This window comes from Alosa sapidissima, chromosome 24 (genome assembly GCF_018492685.1).
Source record: "Alosa sapidissima isolate fAloSap1 chromosome 24, fAloSap1.pri, whole genome shotgun sequence".
Classification (NCBI taxonomy): domain Eukaryota; kingdom Metazoa; phylum Chordata; class Actinopteri; order Clupeiformes; family Clupeidae; genus Alosa; species Alosa sapidissima.
In genome coordinates, this window is record NC_055980.1 from 16,024,227 (window position 1) to 16,043,950 (window position 19,724).

The 19,724-nt window shown below is 45.1% G+C and overlaps 1 protein-coding gene across 2 annotated transcripts; it reads left to right on the plus strand.

Annotated features, from left to right (window-relative positions):
* The first annotated feature begins 78 nt into the window (after window positions 1-78).
* Window positions 79-17,848, plus strand: nploc4 (NPL4 homolog, ubiquitin recognition factor). Of its 2 annotated transcripts, XR_006027014.1 has the most exons (18): window positions 79-236; window positions 1,386-1,466; window positions 4,551-4,660; window positions 4,827-5,102; window positions 5,324-5,372; window positions 5,475-5,569; window positions 6,108-6,231; window positions 6,835-7,014; window positions 7,705-7,791; window positions 8,980-9,051; window positions 9,322-9,448; window positions 10,100-10,260; window positions 11,208-11,279; window positions 12,256-12,348; window positions 12,840-12,956; window positions 14,282-14,384; window positions 14,903-16,223; window positions 16,370-17,848. XR_006027014.1 is itself a non-coding variant. In XM_042082020.1 (17 exons), exons 1-17 carry the CDS (start codon window positions 222-224, stop codon window positions 15,061-15,063), a joined length of 1,923 nt encoding a protein of 640 aa, XP_041937954.1. In that variant the 5' UTR covers window positions 79-221; the 3' UTR covers window positions 15,064-17,848. The 2 variants fall into 2 exon arrangements, 1 of the variants encoding a protein (XP_041937954.1); XM_042082020.1 differs by having other exon boundaries at window positions 14,903-17,848.
* Window positions 17,849-19,724: the final 1,876 nt, after the last annotated feature.

The window sequence follows — 19,724 nt, forward strand, 5'->3', positions numbered from 1 at the left end:
GAACATTTTATTCTTATGCACTGTTTCAGGTAGAACAGACAAGTGCGATACGATACCTGATATACACGGAACAATAAGAGTGTAGCACCTAGTATTTTTGTGCCGTGGGATGGAGTTTCATTTCGGTGACTGTTGTTAGCTAAGTCAAAGACTGCAAACGCCGAAATAGTGGCCCCATTCGTCTCATTAAGAAGCACATCGGGAGAGTAAGCCCGGTCAATATGGCAGATAACATTGTGAGTTATAAGCTTTTATGTTTTCATGACATTTAACTTAAATGTAATGCCAACCAAGTGTCTCGAGTGATGAGGCAGCAGAATTCTTAGCCGGGGAGCTAGCAGGCTAGTTAGCCTTTTTTGGCAGGAGCAAGCTAGGACAGCTCGCTAACTAGCCAGCTAACGTTAGTTATGGGCCTATCTAAACTATGAGTAGCTAACGAAATGCGCCAGTCGCTATTCGGATGTCTAAGCATGACTCAGGTCAGAGTTTCATGATTAGTAACTCCTTAGTACAAATTTGTTGTCGAGTCAACAACACATACAGCCACGACCTGTTTCAAAACACATGGTTGACAAAGAAAACTCACTGACAGTTGTAGAGAGAGCTCGTTAGCTAGCCTGTAACTTAGTAGTGGTCTAGTAGTTTGCCAGGTAACCTAATTTAGACGGCCTATTTAGTTATCTAATAATGTGTCACCGGGCTTTTTGTGCAAATAAGTTGTAGCTTGTGTGGTTGGTAAATTGTAGTTGTGGGAAGATACCGTTACCCAGCAAACCAGCCAACTTAAATAGCTAGGTATGCCTAATATATAGAGCTAACGTCAATATGAACGCTATTAGCAACAGCTATATTGACAGTGTTAAGTTTGTTAGAAATTGTCACCAGACAGAATATGTGATGGGTATCTTGTTACTGTGTAGCTCGTGTAGCATACTATGAAGAAACGTCAAGATGACTTGGCAAGCTTAACGTTAACCTTCTTATTATTGAATACAGAATACTGTAGTTGATTGGATATATAGAACTACTAAATTGGCAAGAAATCCTGTGTGTATAGACGTCATCTCAACTTGATTTTTGAACTAATCTAAAATTGGAAAGGTTAGCGGCAACCTTATTGTGTTATTCTTTAGCTTTCTATAACTTAACTCACATAGTTATTCCTATAGTATGAAGTGGAAATTAGAATTTTGCTTGTCAGTTGTCATCCACCAGAACGGTGTTGTGGGTTAATTCATTGATGCATATTGACATACATTTATGACAGTCAGTGTGGGTTGAAGTAGGTGTAAAACAAATTTATTTGGATTATTCTGTTGTCTAAATCTCTGTGGTTTGTCATTTGAAGCACTAAATAATCATTAAAATGTGTGACTCTCACACAGATTATCCGCGTCCAGTCTCCAGATGGAATGAAGAAGATCGCCTCCACCAAAAGAGAGACAGCAGCAGCTTTTCTCAAGAAGGTAACACAATATAAGAGAACCTGGTGGACTAGCACCATCCTAACTGCCCTGCACTGTGCAGCTCTGTGTCCCCCTCAGACACCAGTGCATGATAAGTGTAAGACTCCACCCCCCCCATTTCAGTATTTCCATACATGCTGTACATCCCTATCATGAAGTACCAAAGTCATATCTGACTCCACAATCTTACCAAGAAGCTTTTGCCACAGCATATATGTAATACAGTTGGCATAATGTAAGACATAATTGTTATATATTTTGCTTTTGTTAATAACATTTATGGTGCTGAAGACTGGTGTGTTTACAGGTCCTCCAGAGGACCTCACCTTACGGTTATGTGTGCTTAAGTCAGCTACAATCCTGAGCTCAATACACAGCACAGACGCCAGCATCTCGGTTGTTGTCACTCGACTCCACTCCTGCAGTCAGTTCCGCCTGCTTCTCCTTGCGCATGATTCTCACTGCTGATTTATTGATGAGAGAGAGAGAGAGAGAGAGAGAGAGAGAGAGAGAGAGAGAGAGAGAGAGAGAGAGAGAGAGAGAGAGAGAGAGAGAGAGAGAGAGAGGTCTCTGACTGCTGCCCTGCTCTGTTCTAGAACACCTCTGCTGGCAGGTACTCACTCCCTCTTTGGACCTCAGCAGGAAGCATAGTGTGCATGCTGGCTTCAAAGAGACTGTACTGGGGATGGAGGGTAGCGGGCCGTTATAAATAGCCCCACTGCAGCATACAGCCAGCCAGGAAAGAGGACGCACACATATACACACACACAGACCAATTGTAACCCTGCTCCCACCCGTCTCCTTGCGATATAGATTATTAACTCATCAGGTTTGATTCCCTTTCAAGTGCTGCAGCCACTGCTTGCATATAAACTCACATACATACACACACACACACACACACACACACACACGCCAGCTCCAACCCTGCATCCCACTACTTCTCCTGGTGATGTAGATCGTTAACTCCTCATTATGGCAACTTCCAGAGTGCCCACCATTTGCTGTCAGCACTCTGGTGTTATTCAATCTGATGCAGCGCAACACACCACACCCCAGTACACCTCTCTCTTTCTCTCTCTCCCTCTCTCTCTCTTTCTTTCTCTCTCTCTCTTTTTTTTCTCTTTCTCTTTGTCTCTTTCTTTCTTTCTGTCTTTCTCTCTCTCTCCCCCCCTCTCTCTTTCCCTGGGCGTTTCCTGCAGCGATGCACTGATGTGCACTGCACACCAATTTAATGCTCTCTCACAGTGTGGATCAGAGTGGAAGAAAGCAGTGTGGGAGGGAGGGATGGATGGAGGGTAAACAGTCCTAAAAAGCCCAGAAACTGCGGCAGCTCCATTAAAGATTTATACCCTACCGTAGACTGAGAACTAGAGCGCAGCGTGAGGGCAGCAACTTACAATTTGAGCAGCAGCGCACATAGCAGCATGCAGACTATTGACTATTGAGAATGGGTCTGACCCATTCACGGCGTGGACTGGACATGGGTTTGTGTCCGGTTTGAGCCACATGTTGACCACATCTGTTAGCTAAACTTGGTTCACATTAAGGCTTGTACAGATAGCAGGCAGACCCGCATGGTGCCGATCGTGGCTGGATACAAGTCAGAGACCACTCAGGTAAAGGACCCGAGTCTCTTTGTGAAACTCACATGGTCTTCTCCATGCCTGTACCTTGCTGATGTTTAATGCAACCCTACCCATTTTGTTGCTGCAGTGGTCAGTTCTAGTAATAGCCTAAGCCATCACTTAAACAAAAAAAAGCCATTAGGGAACCCATCATCATGCTTTTCAGCCCATCACTGACCCAGACCAGTGTGCAGCAGCGGCTGCTTTTAGTGCTCCTGATTGACTGAAGGGCGTCTTGTCAGTTTGATTTGCTTGTACACTGGCTTTTTTTAAATGGATCCCAGAAGCTGCTGTCCTGAAATAAATGCGGCACTGATTTGTAATATACTCAGCTCTCTAGAAGATCTGGCGCACAGACACGCGCAACCACATTTTGGCTCCCAAAATTGAGCCCCCTCTCCTCTCTGGTAGTGTAACCTTCAAAAGAAGTCTGTCAAGTCTGGTTCTGGAAAATGTATGGTTTGTTTCTCAAGATTTGCATCGACTCTGGCACCACTCAAGTCTGCACAGCATGCTGCCCAGCTGATGCACTTTTATTCTGTTGTTTCCATTGTCGATGTCGAGTGTGTTTTTTCCCCCAGATTGCTAGTGGCTTGCAGCGCTAACTTTATGCTAACTTGTCATTGTCAGGGGTCAGGGATCATAGTCTGTGAGGGGTCACCAGGCTGTGGCGTGTGTTGTTGGAGTTCCTGGTCATTGCCGTGTGTAGTTTCATAGGGTTGGGAGAGACTGCAATGCACTGCGGCAGTCACTCCCCAAGGAGTATCTCCTCTCCCTTTCAATTATGCCTTTCCTGATTTCTCTCCCTCTCGCTCTTTCTCTCTCTACACACACACACACTCACACATGTATGCACTACAGGTGTCATTGATATTCACCGATGCCTTCACAGTCCCCCATTCCCAGAGCGTTGTCAGACTCGCTCGCTCTCTGAAGAGTCTTTGAACTTTTTGAGCTCATTTCCATTTTAAAAAACCAGACGAGCCACATTTCAACAGAGCCAGCCAGCCAGACAGTCTGTGTACCGGTCTGTGGCTGTGTATCAGTCTGTGGCTGTGTACCTGGCTGTGTACCTGGCTGTGTATCTGTCTGTGGCTGTGTATCTGTCTGTGGCTGTGTATCCGTCTGTGGCTGTGTATCCGTCTGTGGCTGTGTACCGGTCTGCCGGTACCGGGTGCGATGCTGATGGAAGCTGATGCCGACTCGCACAGTGTTGCAGAGAGCTGGCACACGTTATGCTGCCTATATGATAAAGAGCTCCTGTAGCTTGACTTGTAGATAAGTAAGCCTAGTGAGCCTAAAGTGATCAAGGTGATGTCTTGAGACTGCCAGAGGAGACAAGGGTTGATGAGTAGTTTGGGTAATGGGTAGTTTAATGTCACTTAGGGATTAAGGTGTTGGTCAAATGACTGAATGTGTGTGTGTGTGCGTGTGCACTCTATCTCCTTTACTGTAGGTGGCCAAAGAGTTTGGCTTTAATTCCAATGGTTTCTCCATATACCTGAATCGCAACAAGACTGAGGAGATCCTATCCCAAAACAAAGCCCTCAGTCTCCTCAAGATCAAGTGAGTTTGAGTTTATTTGAGTCTATGTATACCCATGTCTGTGTATTTGTTTGTGTTGTTATTTTCAAGTGTTTTATTTTTGTTAATTTCATATTGGCAATCTAACTCTATCCATCTCTCTCTTTCTCTCTCTCTTCTCTCTCTTTCTCTCTCCTTCTCTCTGTAGACATGGCGACATGCTCTTCCTCTACCCCTCGTCCTCCCCGGGCACGTCCAGCGAGGTGATGGACGTGGCCACGCCGCACTCATCCTCTTCCCTCCCCTCCACGTCAGCAGCAGCAGCATCATCATCCTCTTCCTCCTCCTCATCCTCATCCGCCTTCTCATCCTCCTTCTCGTCCATGTCGCGTTCACACTCATCGTCACAGTTCCCCGAGGACGAAATCGACCAGTTCTTGGCCAAACAGGAGGGGAAGATCTACCGCAACAGGGACCCACAGCTGTGAGTGGCTCTGTGTATCTGTGTGCAACATGCTGTTTGTCTTTCAATCAGTCGTCAAATTTGTGGACCGAGGCTTACTTTTTGGAAGTCACGTTGGCCCCCTGGAGAGAAAAAAGTCGCCCACCTCTGCTCTATCTCATCATTTCTTTTTCCCGTAGTCTTATCTTGTTTTGTCCTTTTAAAATCCTGTTGTTAACAATGTCTGTTCTATGTCCTTTCAGCTGTCGGCACGGTCAAATGGGCAAATGTGTGCACTGCGTACCACTAGAGGTAAGCTCACTGGTCATCATCAGTGTGTATCTGAGTCCTGTACCTCTGCCTCAGTCAACAACAGAGCAGTGAATATTTTCTTTCTCTCTCTCTCTCTCTCAGCCTTTTGACGAGGACTACCTGAATCACTTGGACCCGCCGGTCAAGCACATGTCATTCCACGCCTACATCCGCAAACTCACTGGAGGCGCTGATAAGTGAGTGCCGACCAGCCGGCCCTCGCCGCGACCCCACGTTCTCTTGAAAACCAGCAGGGGCCACTCCTCAGGGGGAGTGTCAGTGTCAGTGGCCCACATTTGCAGTCTCCACTGAGATGGTCCACTGAGGCCGATTTGTGCAATGCTTGTGCTGATTGTTAAGTGCTCAGACTCAGCCACAGGGTGTGCATATTTGGGGGAGTTGTCCTAAAGCAACCTCTGTTACATTCTTCCACTCCACTTTGCAGCTGAGCAATTATTAATAAACTGTCTGTCTATGCATTATAACTCTATGAATTATAGCTGAGATACTCACTGCTGCTGTTGGATTTGCTTGAGAGCTTGACATGGATGTTATTGCAAATTTATATTGAACTCACTAACCGCTAGTCTTTGCTGCTAAATGGCAGTAGACCAGTAGTATATGGTTATGGATGATGATGCATAAACCATTACCAGAAGCAGACAGCTATAGTCAAACGTCCTGGGTGCTTTCTGTGTGCTGAGATGCCAATGCCTTTCTCCTCTTGTTCCACAGGGGCAAATTTGTGGCACTGGAGAACATAAGCTGTAAGATTAAGTCAGGCTGCGAGGGGCACCCGCCCTGGCCCGAGGGCATCTGCACTAAATGCCAACCCAGTGCCATTACGCTCAACAGACAAGTAAGGGCTCTGGAAACCTCATTCACTGATCCAGTACTGTGTCAGACTGACTTTGCTTGGAAAAAATTGCCGGCAGCCATAAGGGCCGTTCACACCAAGAAAGCTAACTGAAACAATAACTAAAAAGTGACACTGGCGATATCATTCTTCATGTCAGTATCGTTTATGCATGGACATAGTCATATTAGATAAAGTTATTTAAGTTACTCATTTGCCGTTATTGTCATAGTTATCATTCTTTGTGTGAACGGCCCTTTTAAATGTGAACATTTGGATGATCAAGTTGACATATTACTTTAAGCCAGTCGTCATGTCATGTATGCTGATATTTTGATTCTGATCTTTTCTCACCCATTATAACCTTAAATCACAGGGATGGATGTCTGTCATTCCTACGTTAACATGTGTCACTGTACTTGATTTATATTTTTAAATGGAAGCAAAATATACTTTGTTGCTATTGTAGTTAACTGTGTGGTGACTGTTTTTGTTTGAGACTTCCAGTCAAACAGTCTAATCATCAACACTCACATAGTCAGTCCTGAGCTGCCTGTGTAAATTGTTTCGGGTCCTCTCATCTTTTGTCATTGCGCTGTTTTACAGAAATACAGACATGTGGACAACATCATGTTTGAGAACCACACCGTCGCCGACCGCTTCCTGGACTTCTGGAGGAAGACCGGCAGCCAGCGCATGGGCTACCTGTACGGCAGGTACACGGAGCACAAGGACATCCCGCTGGGCATCCGCGCCGAGGTGGCCGCCATCTACGAGCCCCCACAGGTGAGCGAAGGAGAGCAAGGAGCCAAGACTGTAAAGGGGGAAATGTTGCTTATCAACAACATAATTAAGTGGTTTGGTTCTTTAAGGCAAATAAATATATGATCAGCTTCCCCACAAATGTATGCTTCTGTCTGTAGCAGCATATTTGTAATAATAGATTGCAATGGCTTCATTTTAATGCAAGGCCCCACAAGTGAGGGGTAGAAAGCAAGGAACGACAAAGGGTTTTATTGGGGGGGGGGCATTATTGGATAGGACACTGAAGAGTGACAGTAATTGAGTGGTGGGAGAGATAGCGAGAGAGGGATCGGGAAATGACCAGGGGTTCGAACCCGGATCCCTGTGGGCACTTGGACCCAAATGTGGTACAGACCTTGCCACTTGTACCACAGCTCCCCCAGACAACATGATTAAGCTGTTTGTTTCTTTAAGGCAAATACATATCTGACTGTTCAAGTTTCTCTACAGATGCATGTTTTATCTGTGGTAGCATATTTGTAACACTAGATGGTGATGGCTTCATGTTAATGAAAGCAAAGTGCACTGTAGGTTCTACTTGTGGTCAGTTAATAAGGGGCCATAAATGAGTGGATGCTTTCTAGTGGTTCTCTGGCTGACCATGGACCTCATTGTTTGGCGTAGTTACAGTATATTGTGTTGATACTTATTCACCACCTCCATTTTGTCTAGATCGGCACCCAGAACAGCCTGGAGCTGATGGAGGACCCCAAAGCCGCCGCCGTGGAGGAGATCGCTGCCAAGCTGGGCCTACGCAAGGTATGGTCCATGTAGTGTGTCAGGCTCTACAGACCCAGACGGAGATGACATAACCAGAACCACCACGTTTTAAGTCAGCAATTAACTTAATGATGAGAGAGCTCCTAAAGGAACACACCATTTTTGTGGAAAATACATTTTCAGCTTTAGGTTAGCTATATGGTCTAAACCACTTCCAGTGAGTTTGCTAAGCTAGGCTAATGGTGTACAGTATGCGTCCTCTCATCTAACTCTGGGACGGCAAATTACCTCATTTCCCAAAAAGAATGGTATCATCTTGTTTAACATGAATGTTTCGTGTTATTGCGTTCTGGAATGACACTGCAAATGTATGTGTATTGCAGCTATGGGTCATACCATCAATGTTTCTGCCCTGGAGCTCTGGATTGTTCTAGAGCTTTTCTCTATGGACACAATCAGCTTAACAAGGGTTGGCCTTTCAAACACCCAGGCTTCATTGTCAGGATACCCGTGTCAAGCAGCCTTACATGAAAACCCAGCTGTTAGTTTACCCAAGGGTTTCATGTTTCTCACTCACACACATACGCCACCATCACCGTCTGTTTGTTGAGTAGGCGCCCCTGTCAGTTTCTGCTTGTCATGAAGGAAATCCGCCCGGCAGCTTTGGCTGTGTGTGTGTGTGTGTGTGTGTGTGTGTGTGTGTTTGTGCCTCCAGGATTATTTGTATATTTCTATTCCCAGTGATCATAGCTGACAGCTATGGGTGAAGCCCCAACACCCCCAGCACTTCCCCCAGCAGCACTAATCAATAACTGCATTCCCCAAGCGCTTTCCTCTCCACACTCCACATGAAGTCTAAATGGCCACCATATGCCTACATGTTGGAGAGTGAGCATGTGTTTTTGTGTGTGTGTGTGTGTGTGTGTCTGTGTCTGTGTCTGTGTTGCTTTCCCTTCTCTTCACTCCTGGTTTTCGCAAATCTGTGTGTGTGTGTGTGTGTGTGTGTGTGTGTGTGTGTGTGTGTTTGAGAACAGGCGTGACCGTGACCATGCACCCTGGACACTCTCCTTGCTACTTCCGTTAGCTTCGTTCATCAGCACGTCAAGTTAGTATGAATGGTAGTGGTGGTGATGGATTCATCAGATCTACAGTCCATGTGCAATGATGAATGTGTTCCATGTGACAAGTGCTGTAGTCTGTAACTGGTGCCCGTCTTCTTTCACTCAGGTGGGCTGGATCTTTACAGACCTTCTGTCTGAGGACACTAGAAAAGGCACAGTACGCTACACCAGGAATAAAGTACGTTCTTCATACTGTCACTAAGCATAATTGTCTGATACTGGCTGTGTTCCAATTTGCATACTTCTGTACTTACAATGCCTAATAAGAGTGCACAACTTGTGTATTGAAGCACAGAAGTATGCAAATTGGAACATAGCCACTGTTCTTGATACTGCTACTAGGTGTAATTGTGTGCACAACTTCACGTTCAGAGAAAGTGTCATTTTCTGGGGACTTTTTTCAATCAGTGTGTGTAGTCTAATGGAATGATGTGGCCTTCCTCTTTAGGACTCGTACTTCCTGAGCGCTGAGGAGTGCATCACAGCCGGAAACTTCCAGAACCAACAACCCAACGCCTGCCGGCTCTCCCCCGACGGCCATTTTGGCTCCAAGTTTTTCACAGTAGTAGCCACAGGTAAATGAACTCTCCCACTGTTACGTCCTCACTATGCGTCCAATTGCCCCTTGAGGCCTCTGCTTAGTCCCATAGTGCCTAACAGGGCCCCCAAGCTGGTCTAAAATCAATTAGCGGCCTTGGGCCAGAGCTACACCGGGTCCGCAAGTGAAATGCTCCGTCCGCGCGAAGAGCAAAAATACTAATTATTTTCAAAGAATGCACCACCGTCACGTCTGGTGTAGCCAGTTCCATTGATCATAGTGGAAGCTAATTGCTGCAGCAGATACTGTGTAGCCTCCCTGTTCCAGCTTAAAGGTGCTCTAAGCGATGTTGGGTAACGTCACTTCTCTTGATGTTCAAACAAAACAGAGAGCTAGCTCGCTACTCCCTCCCCCTCCATCCCGTGCTATCGAAACTCTCCTAAACGCTCATTTCGTCGGTTATTGGCTGGAACAGTTTATGTTTATATTGGACCAAGTTGTTTTTTTTGCCGTTTTTGGAACCAGGGCAGAGACCGCTTTTTTTTACAGTGCATTTGGGGCACAGGTAGCTAGTGGAAAAAAATATGAGCATGTGTGTTCCCTGGATGGAGAACCCTATGACGAGCTTGCTGTTATCCCCTCGTTCGCCTCACTGACCCGTGGCCCTGTGCGTGTGCTGCTGTCTCAGGGGGCCCAGATAACCAGGTGCACTTTGAGGGCTACCAGGTGTCCAACCAGTGCCAGGCCCTGGTGCGCGACGAGTGCCTACTGCCCTGCCGAGACGCGCCCGAGCTCGGCTACGCCAAAGAGTCCAGCACCGAGCAGTACGTGCCTGACGTCTTCTATAAGGTACGTCCTCACACACACACACACACACACACACAGACGACACACATTGATTCACATCAAAGAGTAGTCTTCAAAGGGCATGATGTGTGATGTAGGTATATAAACATATACTCATACACCAAAGGCAGAGTAATGAGTTCACTTTTTTTTTTTTTTTTTTTTTAAGTATATTTTTTGGGCTTTTTGCCTTTATTATGATGGGACAGTGAAGACAGACAGAAAGTGAATAGGAGAGAGAGATGGGGGGGGGGGGGCGGGACATGACCGCAGGTCGGACTCGAACCTGGGTCCCCCTGGGCACTCGGACCCGTGTATGGTATGGACGCTGCTGCGCCACAGCGCCCCCCCATGAGTTTACTTGAATGTCGGCACAGAATTGTCATTGTATCCCAAAATCAACAGACTCAGATTTACATTTTTGATACCAAATTCAGTCTCTCGTCTCATTTTCTTGAAATGTATGAATGGAAACACACTTGACCTAGTTTTTGCATTGGTAGTGATCATGCTCTTCTGAAAGACTTGATGCAGCTCTTCTCTTTTCACCTTATCCTGTCATCACTGCTGAGTCTGGCCCTTAGGCCCAGTTGCTTTTTCCAAGTGACCGAAACCATTGACAAGTGACAGGCACCACAAAGTGTTCTTAGATCTCCTTGTGAGGTCCCCCCTGTAGACAGACACACAGACAGACACACAGACAGACACACAGACAGACACACAGACAGACACACAGACAGACACACAGACAGACACACAGACAGACAGACACACACAGTGTTCCCAGTTCATCATCATCTGCTTCACTGCACTCTTGGCTCCAAAGAACACCTGTGGCTGGCTGTGTGTGAATGACTGCCAAAGAGCTTTAAGCTCCCCTGTCTCTCTGGCCTATCCTCCTGATCTGTGTCTGAACTGCTTCTTTCTTTTATTATTGTGTCTCCCCACAGGACAAAGACAAGTTTGGCAACGACATCACATATTTAGCCCGTCCCCTACCTGTGGAGTACTTGATCATAGACGTGAGTAAATGCCACATGTTGTGAGTAAACAACTGAACAACAGAACATAGAAATTAAATACACGACAATAGATGTGAAGTACAGTAAGAAATATCCTTTGGAAGATGCTGATTTGAGGGTGAAGAGTAGTCCCTCATGGCGTCCTTCTTCTCCACACCTGTTCACCTGTACCTGTACAAGTTCCATTCATACACAAACAAATGCAGCCTTCATTGATTGCACGCTTGTTGATTTGGTTGCCATAGCCCCCGGAATAGAAACTGTCAACATGTTTTCTGTTCCTATTTGACCTTGTGCTTGAATGCAGCAATTTTGACTGTGGCATGCCCAAAGGTATTTGTTCTCTTTAAGAAAAGCTTTGGAACATGCGGACACAAGTGCGTTTGGACAGGGCCACAAATCCCATGTGACTGAAAAGACAGCGGTACTTTTTGTTTGTTCTCATTGAGGAATTCGCTCTGGGCATGAACGGGTCTGCCCAGAAGGGCCACTAGATGCCAGTTATGAAAGGCCCGGTCATCTTTTGGCAGGACACAGCTTGGTTTGGTGCCAGAGTGCAATAAATCGCCAGGCCTCGCGCCATTCCTGCCAAAAACAAACTGGGGGACTTGGCCACGTCAATGACTTACTCCATTCACTCTATGGTAGCATTAGCCAGTGGCAGTCCATTTATATACTGTTTCTCTTTGTAATAAATGAAATGGCCATTTTGAATCAATAGTTTGGACGTAACACAATCTATGCATTTGTGGACCATTCACTTACAATGAATCATAGTGTTCAGGGACTTTGGTTTGGGCGACATCAAATCCCTAGCCTTTGTTATGAGTGTAGTTACCAGGCTTAAGTTCTTAAGGCATTTAAACCAATAAAACATACCATGTGAAGGTGCAGTGTAATAAGAGATTAGTGAAATGGTACAAGTGAAGATATGCCAGCAGGCCTAATCTCCCTGCCTTTTGACCTTTGACCCCAGATCACCACCACCTTCCCCAAGGACCCACAGTACACGTTCTCCTCCACGCATCGTTTCCCCAGAGAGAACCGAGAGGCCTTGGGAGAGACACAGGTACGTCTAGCACAGGACGCACACAATACACTGGCAGCTTCTCAAAGACGTGCTCCATACAGAGCCATTAGCACTTCAGTATGAGAGGTTACCATTGGAGAAAGCTATATAAAAATGTTTTCACTGAGCTGGTGGTATTAAAGTTTAGTTTTAACAATCAACAGATGAATACATTTTTTTTCCAGATGTTATTGAATCATTGTATTTTTCTAGCATAGCATACATATCATAAGTTTGTTTGGTAAAGTCCAAGCTATGATCTTAAAGTCTTTGGCTTTTGTAGGGCTTTCTCCTCAGTTGTTTGTCTAATAGCTGGGTTTTTGGCAGGTATTGAAGTGGTCATGCTCACTCTGCTATGTAGGCATTGAAAAACAAAGCTGTTGAATGTGCATCTGTATCTGATTAGTGTTGATGTTGTATGCATGTCTGATTACAAAGCAATCTGTTTTTCATAGCCCATATTAAAATGAAGTGTGTGTGTGTGACTGCAGGACTTCCACAGCTTGGCGACATACCTCTCTCAGTGCTCTGCCTCGTCATTCTTGGACATCATCTCCGATTTCCACCTTCTTCTCTTCCTGGTGACTAACGAAGTCATGCCCTTACGGGTGAGTTTACATCTACATGCATGTACATTGAATTGCCTTCGTGTATAAAATGTGCTCTAGGTAAAATTGCCTTTTCCTTTTTCTCATCCCACCATGAAAGGAATGCAACGTTGCCATATGTTCCCTGTTGTGGAAAACGGGGAGCCCCACAGGCATCTGGTCAGCTCTCCTCGGTGGCCAGCTCTTTTATTTCAAACCTTTGCACAGAGTGCCCCTCAGCATCTAACCCCACATTAGTTACGGTCATCTACAAAAACATCTACAAAAACATCCCCAACCTCGTAGGCCTTCCAGAACGTGAACATGTGTTGTTGTTTCTGATGAGGGGTGTTATCGAGGAAGCCTGAAGCATTGCGTAACAGTTTTTTTTACCCCCGTTGTCACTGTTAAGAGGCCCAACCAAGAGCTCCCTCCTGAAGTTCAGATGGTGGCCAGGCGTGAGCCATCTTAGAGGATCAGAGTTCTGGGTTCAGCGTGTGTTGTACACTGTTTTACTGTGTAATCGATGTCAAGCATAGATGGCTGAAGGGTTAGGCACCGGCCGCCGTAGCTTCACGTAAGGGATAATGTATTGTCCGCTGGTAATTATCAGGAAAATAAGTCCCGACAGGGAGAACAGAACCCCAATGCGCAGCGGAGGAATTTTGCTTCGACCTGAAGGGACTTATTTTCTGATAATTACCGGCGGACAATACATTATCCCGCTTATTATACGGCTACTTGCCAAAACGAGAAAAGAAACTTAACACAATAGGTCTTTAAAAATGATTTTGCTACCGTTTCGTGGCTTCCGCTGACAAAATAAATAGTTCGCCACACAGATAGAACTTGACAGTTTCAGGTGTTCCGTACTAGCTGACTTTCACTTTCAATGAAATTCCGTTGCAATAGGAAGCGCTCATTTAACAGACCTCCGGATGTTGGGAAGGCCCATTCATGTGAATGGAACTCTCTGCAGTACTCTGAAGAGCCATGTAATAATCTATAATAACATATAACAACTTATTTATCCAGCTGCATAATGCACACAACCACATGGGGATTTATACTTAACCAATTGTGTTGGTGTTGTCGTCGGCAATTGTACACGTTCAGAGATGTTGCTCTACGTGCCTAGGCAACGTGACCTCATGATCTCTCCTGGCAGTGTTGAGGAGCCAAAACATACACCTCTATAATGAGATGCGACATTAAAAGAAATCCTGAATCTTCTCGACTTCCAAGACTAAATATTGTCATTCTCGCCATGTCTAATGAAGACTACCATCCTTTTTGCACGCCCTTCCCCTCCCCTCTTATCTCTGTGTGTTCTTGTGTTTTAACAGGACAGCATCGGTCTCCTGCTGGACGCTGTGAAGACCTCCAACGAGGAGCTGGCACTGACATGGAAGAAGTCTGAACAGTGGGCCACCATCGAGCAGCTCTGTAGTGAGTTCTTCTGCAGTCTTATACATGTTTTCATGACCCTCCACAACCTTAGTCTGAACCAGTCTGTTTTAAGACCTGTGAAGGTGAATGGTAGGCCTACTTTTAATCACATCTATGGTCAAAAATGCTATTCAGAGTATAACGTTATTGGGACATGACTGCTTGACCTGGTTGTTGATGCATTGTGGGTAAATATGTCTTGAAAGCCCGTCAAGCGTAACAGAAGGCCTACACTTCAATCAGACCTGAATGACAAGAATCTGCAGACTGCAGATTGTTGTAATGTGTGCTAAGTATTGTAATGTGTGCATATTACAAATGTAATACTCTTGTGAACTTTGGCTTTACTTTGGTGTTTGTCCAACGAAGACCATTGGTATGTGACTGTGTTAAGGTCTTGGGGCAGAGAATAGGGAAAGGTGTATAGGTCTATTTATCTTTGCATTATTAGTGTGTCTTATATTCAGTTTGATATAGAGGTTTCCTAAAGTGTGTGTGTGTGTGTGTGTGTGTTTTAGGCACTGTGGGTGGGCAGCAAGCGGAGTCTCTGAGCGACTATGCCATGGGCGGTCCGTCGGCGCCGGCCTCGTCCTCGTCCATGTGGTCTTGCCTGCACTGCACCTTCATGAACCAGCCGGGCACCGAGCTGTGCGAGATGTGCAGCCTGCCCCGCAGTTAGGCCTCCCCGCCACCAGGGGGAGGGCACCGACATCCCGTCCTCACCGCGCTGCCGACTGTGTCGGCGCCTGGGATCAGGCGCCAGATTGGGCCGCTTCCTCCATCTCTCTCCTTCTCTTTCTCCCTCTGTCTCCCCCTCTCCCTCTCTCTCCCCTTTTCTTTCTTTCTCTCTCTCTTTCTCTTTCTTTCTCCCCCTCTTTCTCACTTTTTTCTTTCCCCCCCTTTTCTCACTCTCTGGCTCTCGCCCTTGGTCCCCACTTTCCCCCTTAACCTCCTCCCTTTGCCCCCTTCACAGCCACACATACACCCCCTCCATCTCACGGACATCGTTGAGGGGTGCGTGGCAACTGCGGCAATACCCAGTCCAGACGGCCAACGGGGGCAACAAGCAGCGTCACTGTGCAGTGTTTGATCACTTCAACAACAAACAAAAAAAAACAAAAAAAAAAACAAATGATTGTGTATGCATAGCTCTTGCAGTTCAGCAGGGATGTTTTTAGGTAAAGCACCTTGGTGAGGCTGTCTCGCTAACCCCTAGCCCCGCATTATCCCCCCCCCCCCCCCCCCATCCCTACCTGCCACCTTGCTCTTTTGAGCATCAGAACATCAAAAACCTCCTGAATCTGGACTATGACTCAAATCGGTCCAATCGCTAGCTCTCTCTGATTTGTGTACATATGAGTTTCAGGAATGACACTGTTAATTTAACTTGATGCGGCGCTTTCTTTTTCGTGTCATTTGTTTTTGCCTTCCTTTCCTTCTCTTGTACGGTGTAATAGTTACATGCGAGATATTGAAACCAGTACTTAATATTTTCTTAGTGAACTTGCAGTGGGATTCTGGACTTGAAGGAGAATTGATTTCTATTTTATTTTTCCCCACACACCATGAACCACACAGAAACGAGATGCATTCTGTAACAGTTCCACTCGGGCCACACTGAGTATCATACTCACCCAACCCAACGGCCAAACATTCACCATCAACCCAACCTGCCAGCCCCTCCAGCTTTACTGTTGTGCATACAGCATACGAATCAGTCCTTGCCATGACTCCTTTTAGCCTAATGGATTACAATTGGAATGGATAAAGTTAACCATTTAAACATCTGTGTGGATGTTGAACAGTCACGTTTACTGGTTGACGACAGGTTTACCCAGGGTTTGGTTTGAAATCCAAAAGTGTGTCTCTGCGCATTTGTCTGAATCTTGACTTTTTTTTTGGGCACTTAGGGCCACAGAAGTTTCTGGTACAGAATTAGATTTTTGGCTTTACTCCTCTGACTTCCAAAAAACAGAGATAGAAAGGTTAGTGTACTGGCTCTCAGAGGAGATGAAGCAAAGGTCAGAAATCATCACTGTCCAAATAGCCTCCACACAGGACATGTATTATAACACAGCTGAACCTAAGACTCAGGCTTTTTGAGAAAGTAAGGTGGACCTGCTTTCTGATACAACTTGCAGTATGGTATAAATCATGATACTTTGGCTGTATAATTTGGATTCATTGTAGAGGTTGGTGGACCCACTTTTCTTTCACCTCTTGTTCACCTTTATGGAACGGAAGTGTGCAAGGATTTGCATTCCAAAGTTGCCCTACTCTTTTAGGTTTGAACCTGTCCTATTCAAGACAGTATTTTTTTTTTCCCCTTCCAACTGGACTTGGCTCACTCTCTCTTCCCCCTATCCGCAATTTCTGACTTCTTTCCCCTCCCTCTCATTATCTCTCCCTCTTTATCGAGCCCCAAGCAATCTGAAGAGTGCGTGTTGCGTGCGGTGAGGGAGTTGCGGGAGAATGTGCTTCCATTTCACCGTTTGGCCCTCTACAGAGCCTGCATTAGTATGCCGTCAGAGAGAGGTCAGAAATATCATCCTCTCTAGTTGGCCGATGGTGCACAGTACTTGTAAGAGTTGGGGCTGTGGAGGGATCAAAGGAAATTGAGGAGAGTTTAGACAGTTTGTTTTTCTTCTTCCTAAGGTTTTCCCCACCTAAGGAAGAGAAACAGCAGAACACCTCCAAAACATCATTCCAGCACTATACTAGTGTGAAATATCCATACCCACTAAAAACAAGTGTTCTTGGACTGCTTTTTGAAGCACTTGAAAATTGAAAAAAAAAAAAATATATAAAAAATTTATAAATGTACTCTAATGAATCCAAAAAGAAAATCAAAGAGGCTATATTTTCCTCTTAAACAAACACTTAGGTGATCCACTCATGTTGTTTTACATATCTGCAGTCCGCTGCGCACGTCTATAGGGTACGTCTAGGGGAGGAGAGGTCTTTGGGATGAGTCTCCAGGACTGCTCCTTGAACACACTCGTCTGTTCCTCCTTCGCGTCACTCACGGGTGTTCTGAAAAGCTACCCCCTTCTGTTCTATATTTTTTCAAGGGAGTGAGAGTAACGGGCTGGTGTGGTGAGACCATGGCTTCTAAGTTATGCTCTATTTATGATTTACTGCATTTAACTTAAGTGCTTGGGAGTAATTCTGGCGCAGAAAAGGCAAAGATTGCATTTGTTTTTGTTTTTTTCTGACATTGAAAAAAGGTAAATAAAAAAAGGTTGATCTCTTCACCATATCTCCCCCTCACCCAACCTCTCCTGCCATTCCTGAGAAGAAGATGCTGTGCCCCCCCCCCCCCCCCCCCCCCAAGTGAAATTTAAGCTGACTGCACTGCTTACTGACCCAGAGCGGAAGGACACCCTTACAATTGTATGCTGTAGGTTGGGTTGGCATTTTCAGAAATACCAATTAAACAATAAAAATGGATACCTTTCAAAGGATGTGACGTCTCGGCTGTTTGTTGATGCTAATGATATGTTCACGTGCAGTTTACTATAAAGCTGAAAGTTAAGGGGACCTATTTTCAAAGTCTCAAACTAGTCTTGTTTCTGGGCTACAGGTCAGTTTAGTGTGGTCTAGTATTTGATGTTCTTTATGAGTTAATTTTTACTTTCCAGCAGAGTACAGGCCTACTGATGAATACAAAAGTATTTTTACTTCAAAGCTTTTTAGTTTTAGTCTTTTATTTCGTTTAGGGTCTGATGGTCATACAGTTTCCCTCTTTAAGCAAAAGCCCATTAGAATGCTCATCAAGGTATACTACAGTTAAAATGTGTGTGTGTGTTGAGTTTCAACCCTGTTTATTAATTAATCGAGGAACTCTTGTAATTCATAGTCTCGCAATTTGCAAACTTACAGATGCAAACCATAGTTCCTTTCAACATTTATGGGGCCAAGTTGGACCTGTCTGTGCATATCAGTGTGTGCGTGTGTGAGAGAGTGACCAGTCTCAGGTGGACATTTCTGGGATCACAGATGCTGCGCAGATGAAGCTCTGGAATGTCCGCCATGGAGGTGAGCGCCGTCGACATCAAACGCTGCTGCCCCTCGGGCCCACGTGAGCTAATCGTAACTTTATACTCTACATGTGGACCCTGGCCATCAATATGTTCCTGCCCTTCCTTTCCCCTACACTCTTCCTGTGTCTTGATGATTCTCCTATTTCCACATCTTTTGTTTTGATCATGATTTCTCTTCTGCCCTTCCTCAAACCTTTAGATAGATAGATACTTTATTGATCCCCAAGGGGAAATTCAAGGTCTCAGTAGCATAGACATCACACCCACATTCACTAACAGCAGAAAAATGTAATTATATAAAAAATTAAAAGTATATAATATAAAAAACACAGCTAAGCAATAAGGGCAGTAGAAGATAAATAATATACTAAAATACAAATTATACTAAATAACACAAAATCTAAATCAAGTCTAAAAACAGTATCCACATAGTGGGTGATTAATCATGAGGCGCTTGCAATGACTGAGCCGGGACTTTGACCTTCTCTGTCAGCAGTGATGCCCTCTGCCCCATCGCTCAACCTTCCCTGCCCTCTGTCTGAAAGCTCTCGAAAAGTACAGGAGAACTGAAGGTCAAATTCAAGTAGTCCCATCACGCTGGCAAATGGCTCAGTCACTGCAAGCATTATTAGGCAAGTGTATGTACAGTAGTATTGCAGTATAAACTCCTCTAATAGTAGTATTGACTGAAGCACTAATTCCTAGCTAATGTCTCCTCTGCACTAGCTTGAATGTCATTCTCTTTCTGTATGTCGCTTTGGATAAAAGCATCTGCTAAATGAATAAAGGTGATATAGACCCTTTCAAGAGAGTTCCATTATCAGCATCATAGTTGGCCCCACAAGGCTTCCGTTTTAACATTCCATATGTTATCTTAATGCAGAGAAAGTAGATTGGGAACCAAATAGAACGTTCAAGCATTGTTTTTTTATTGTTGAAAGGGTCTATACGCAGCGGCACTAGAGATGGTGATATCGGAACTCAAGTGCACCATTCATGCTCTCGCCCCTGTCTTTCATCCATTTACAAACACTGAATTGTCTTTAACACATGCACACACAGACAGGAAGAAAAAGGTGATGTGATTCACTGAATTTGACAAAAGTGTATTAAGCGGGGAACATTTATTTTACATGGATGCATGTACACGGAGACAAACTGACTACACACACAAACGTTAACAGGGTAATACTGACTTAAGGTTGTTGCCATCATCAGTCAGCATCAGAGAGTTAGCGCTGAGATCAGTCTCTTGTTCAGTACGAGCTGTCACAATTGTTGGAGTATGTTTGTCAGT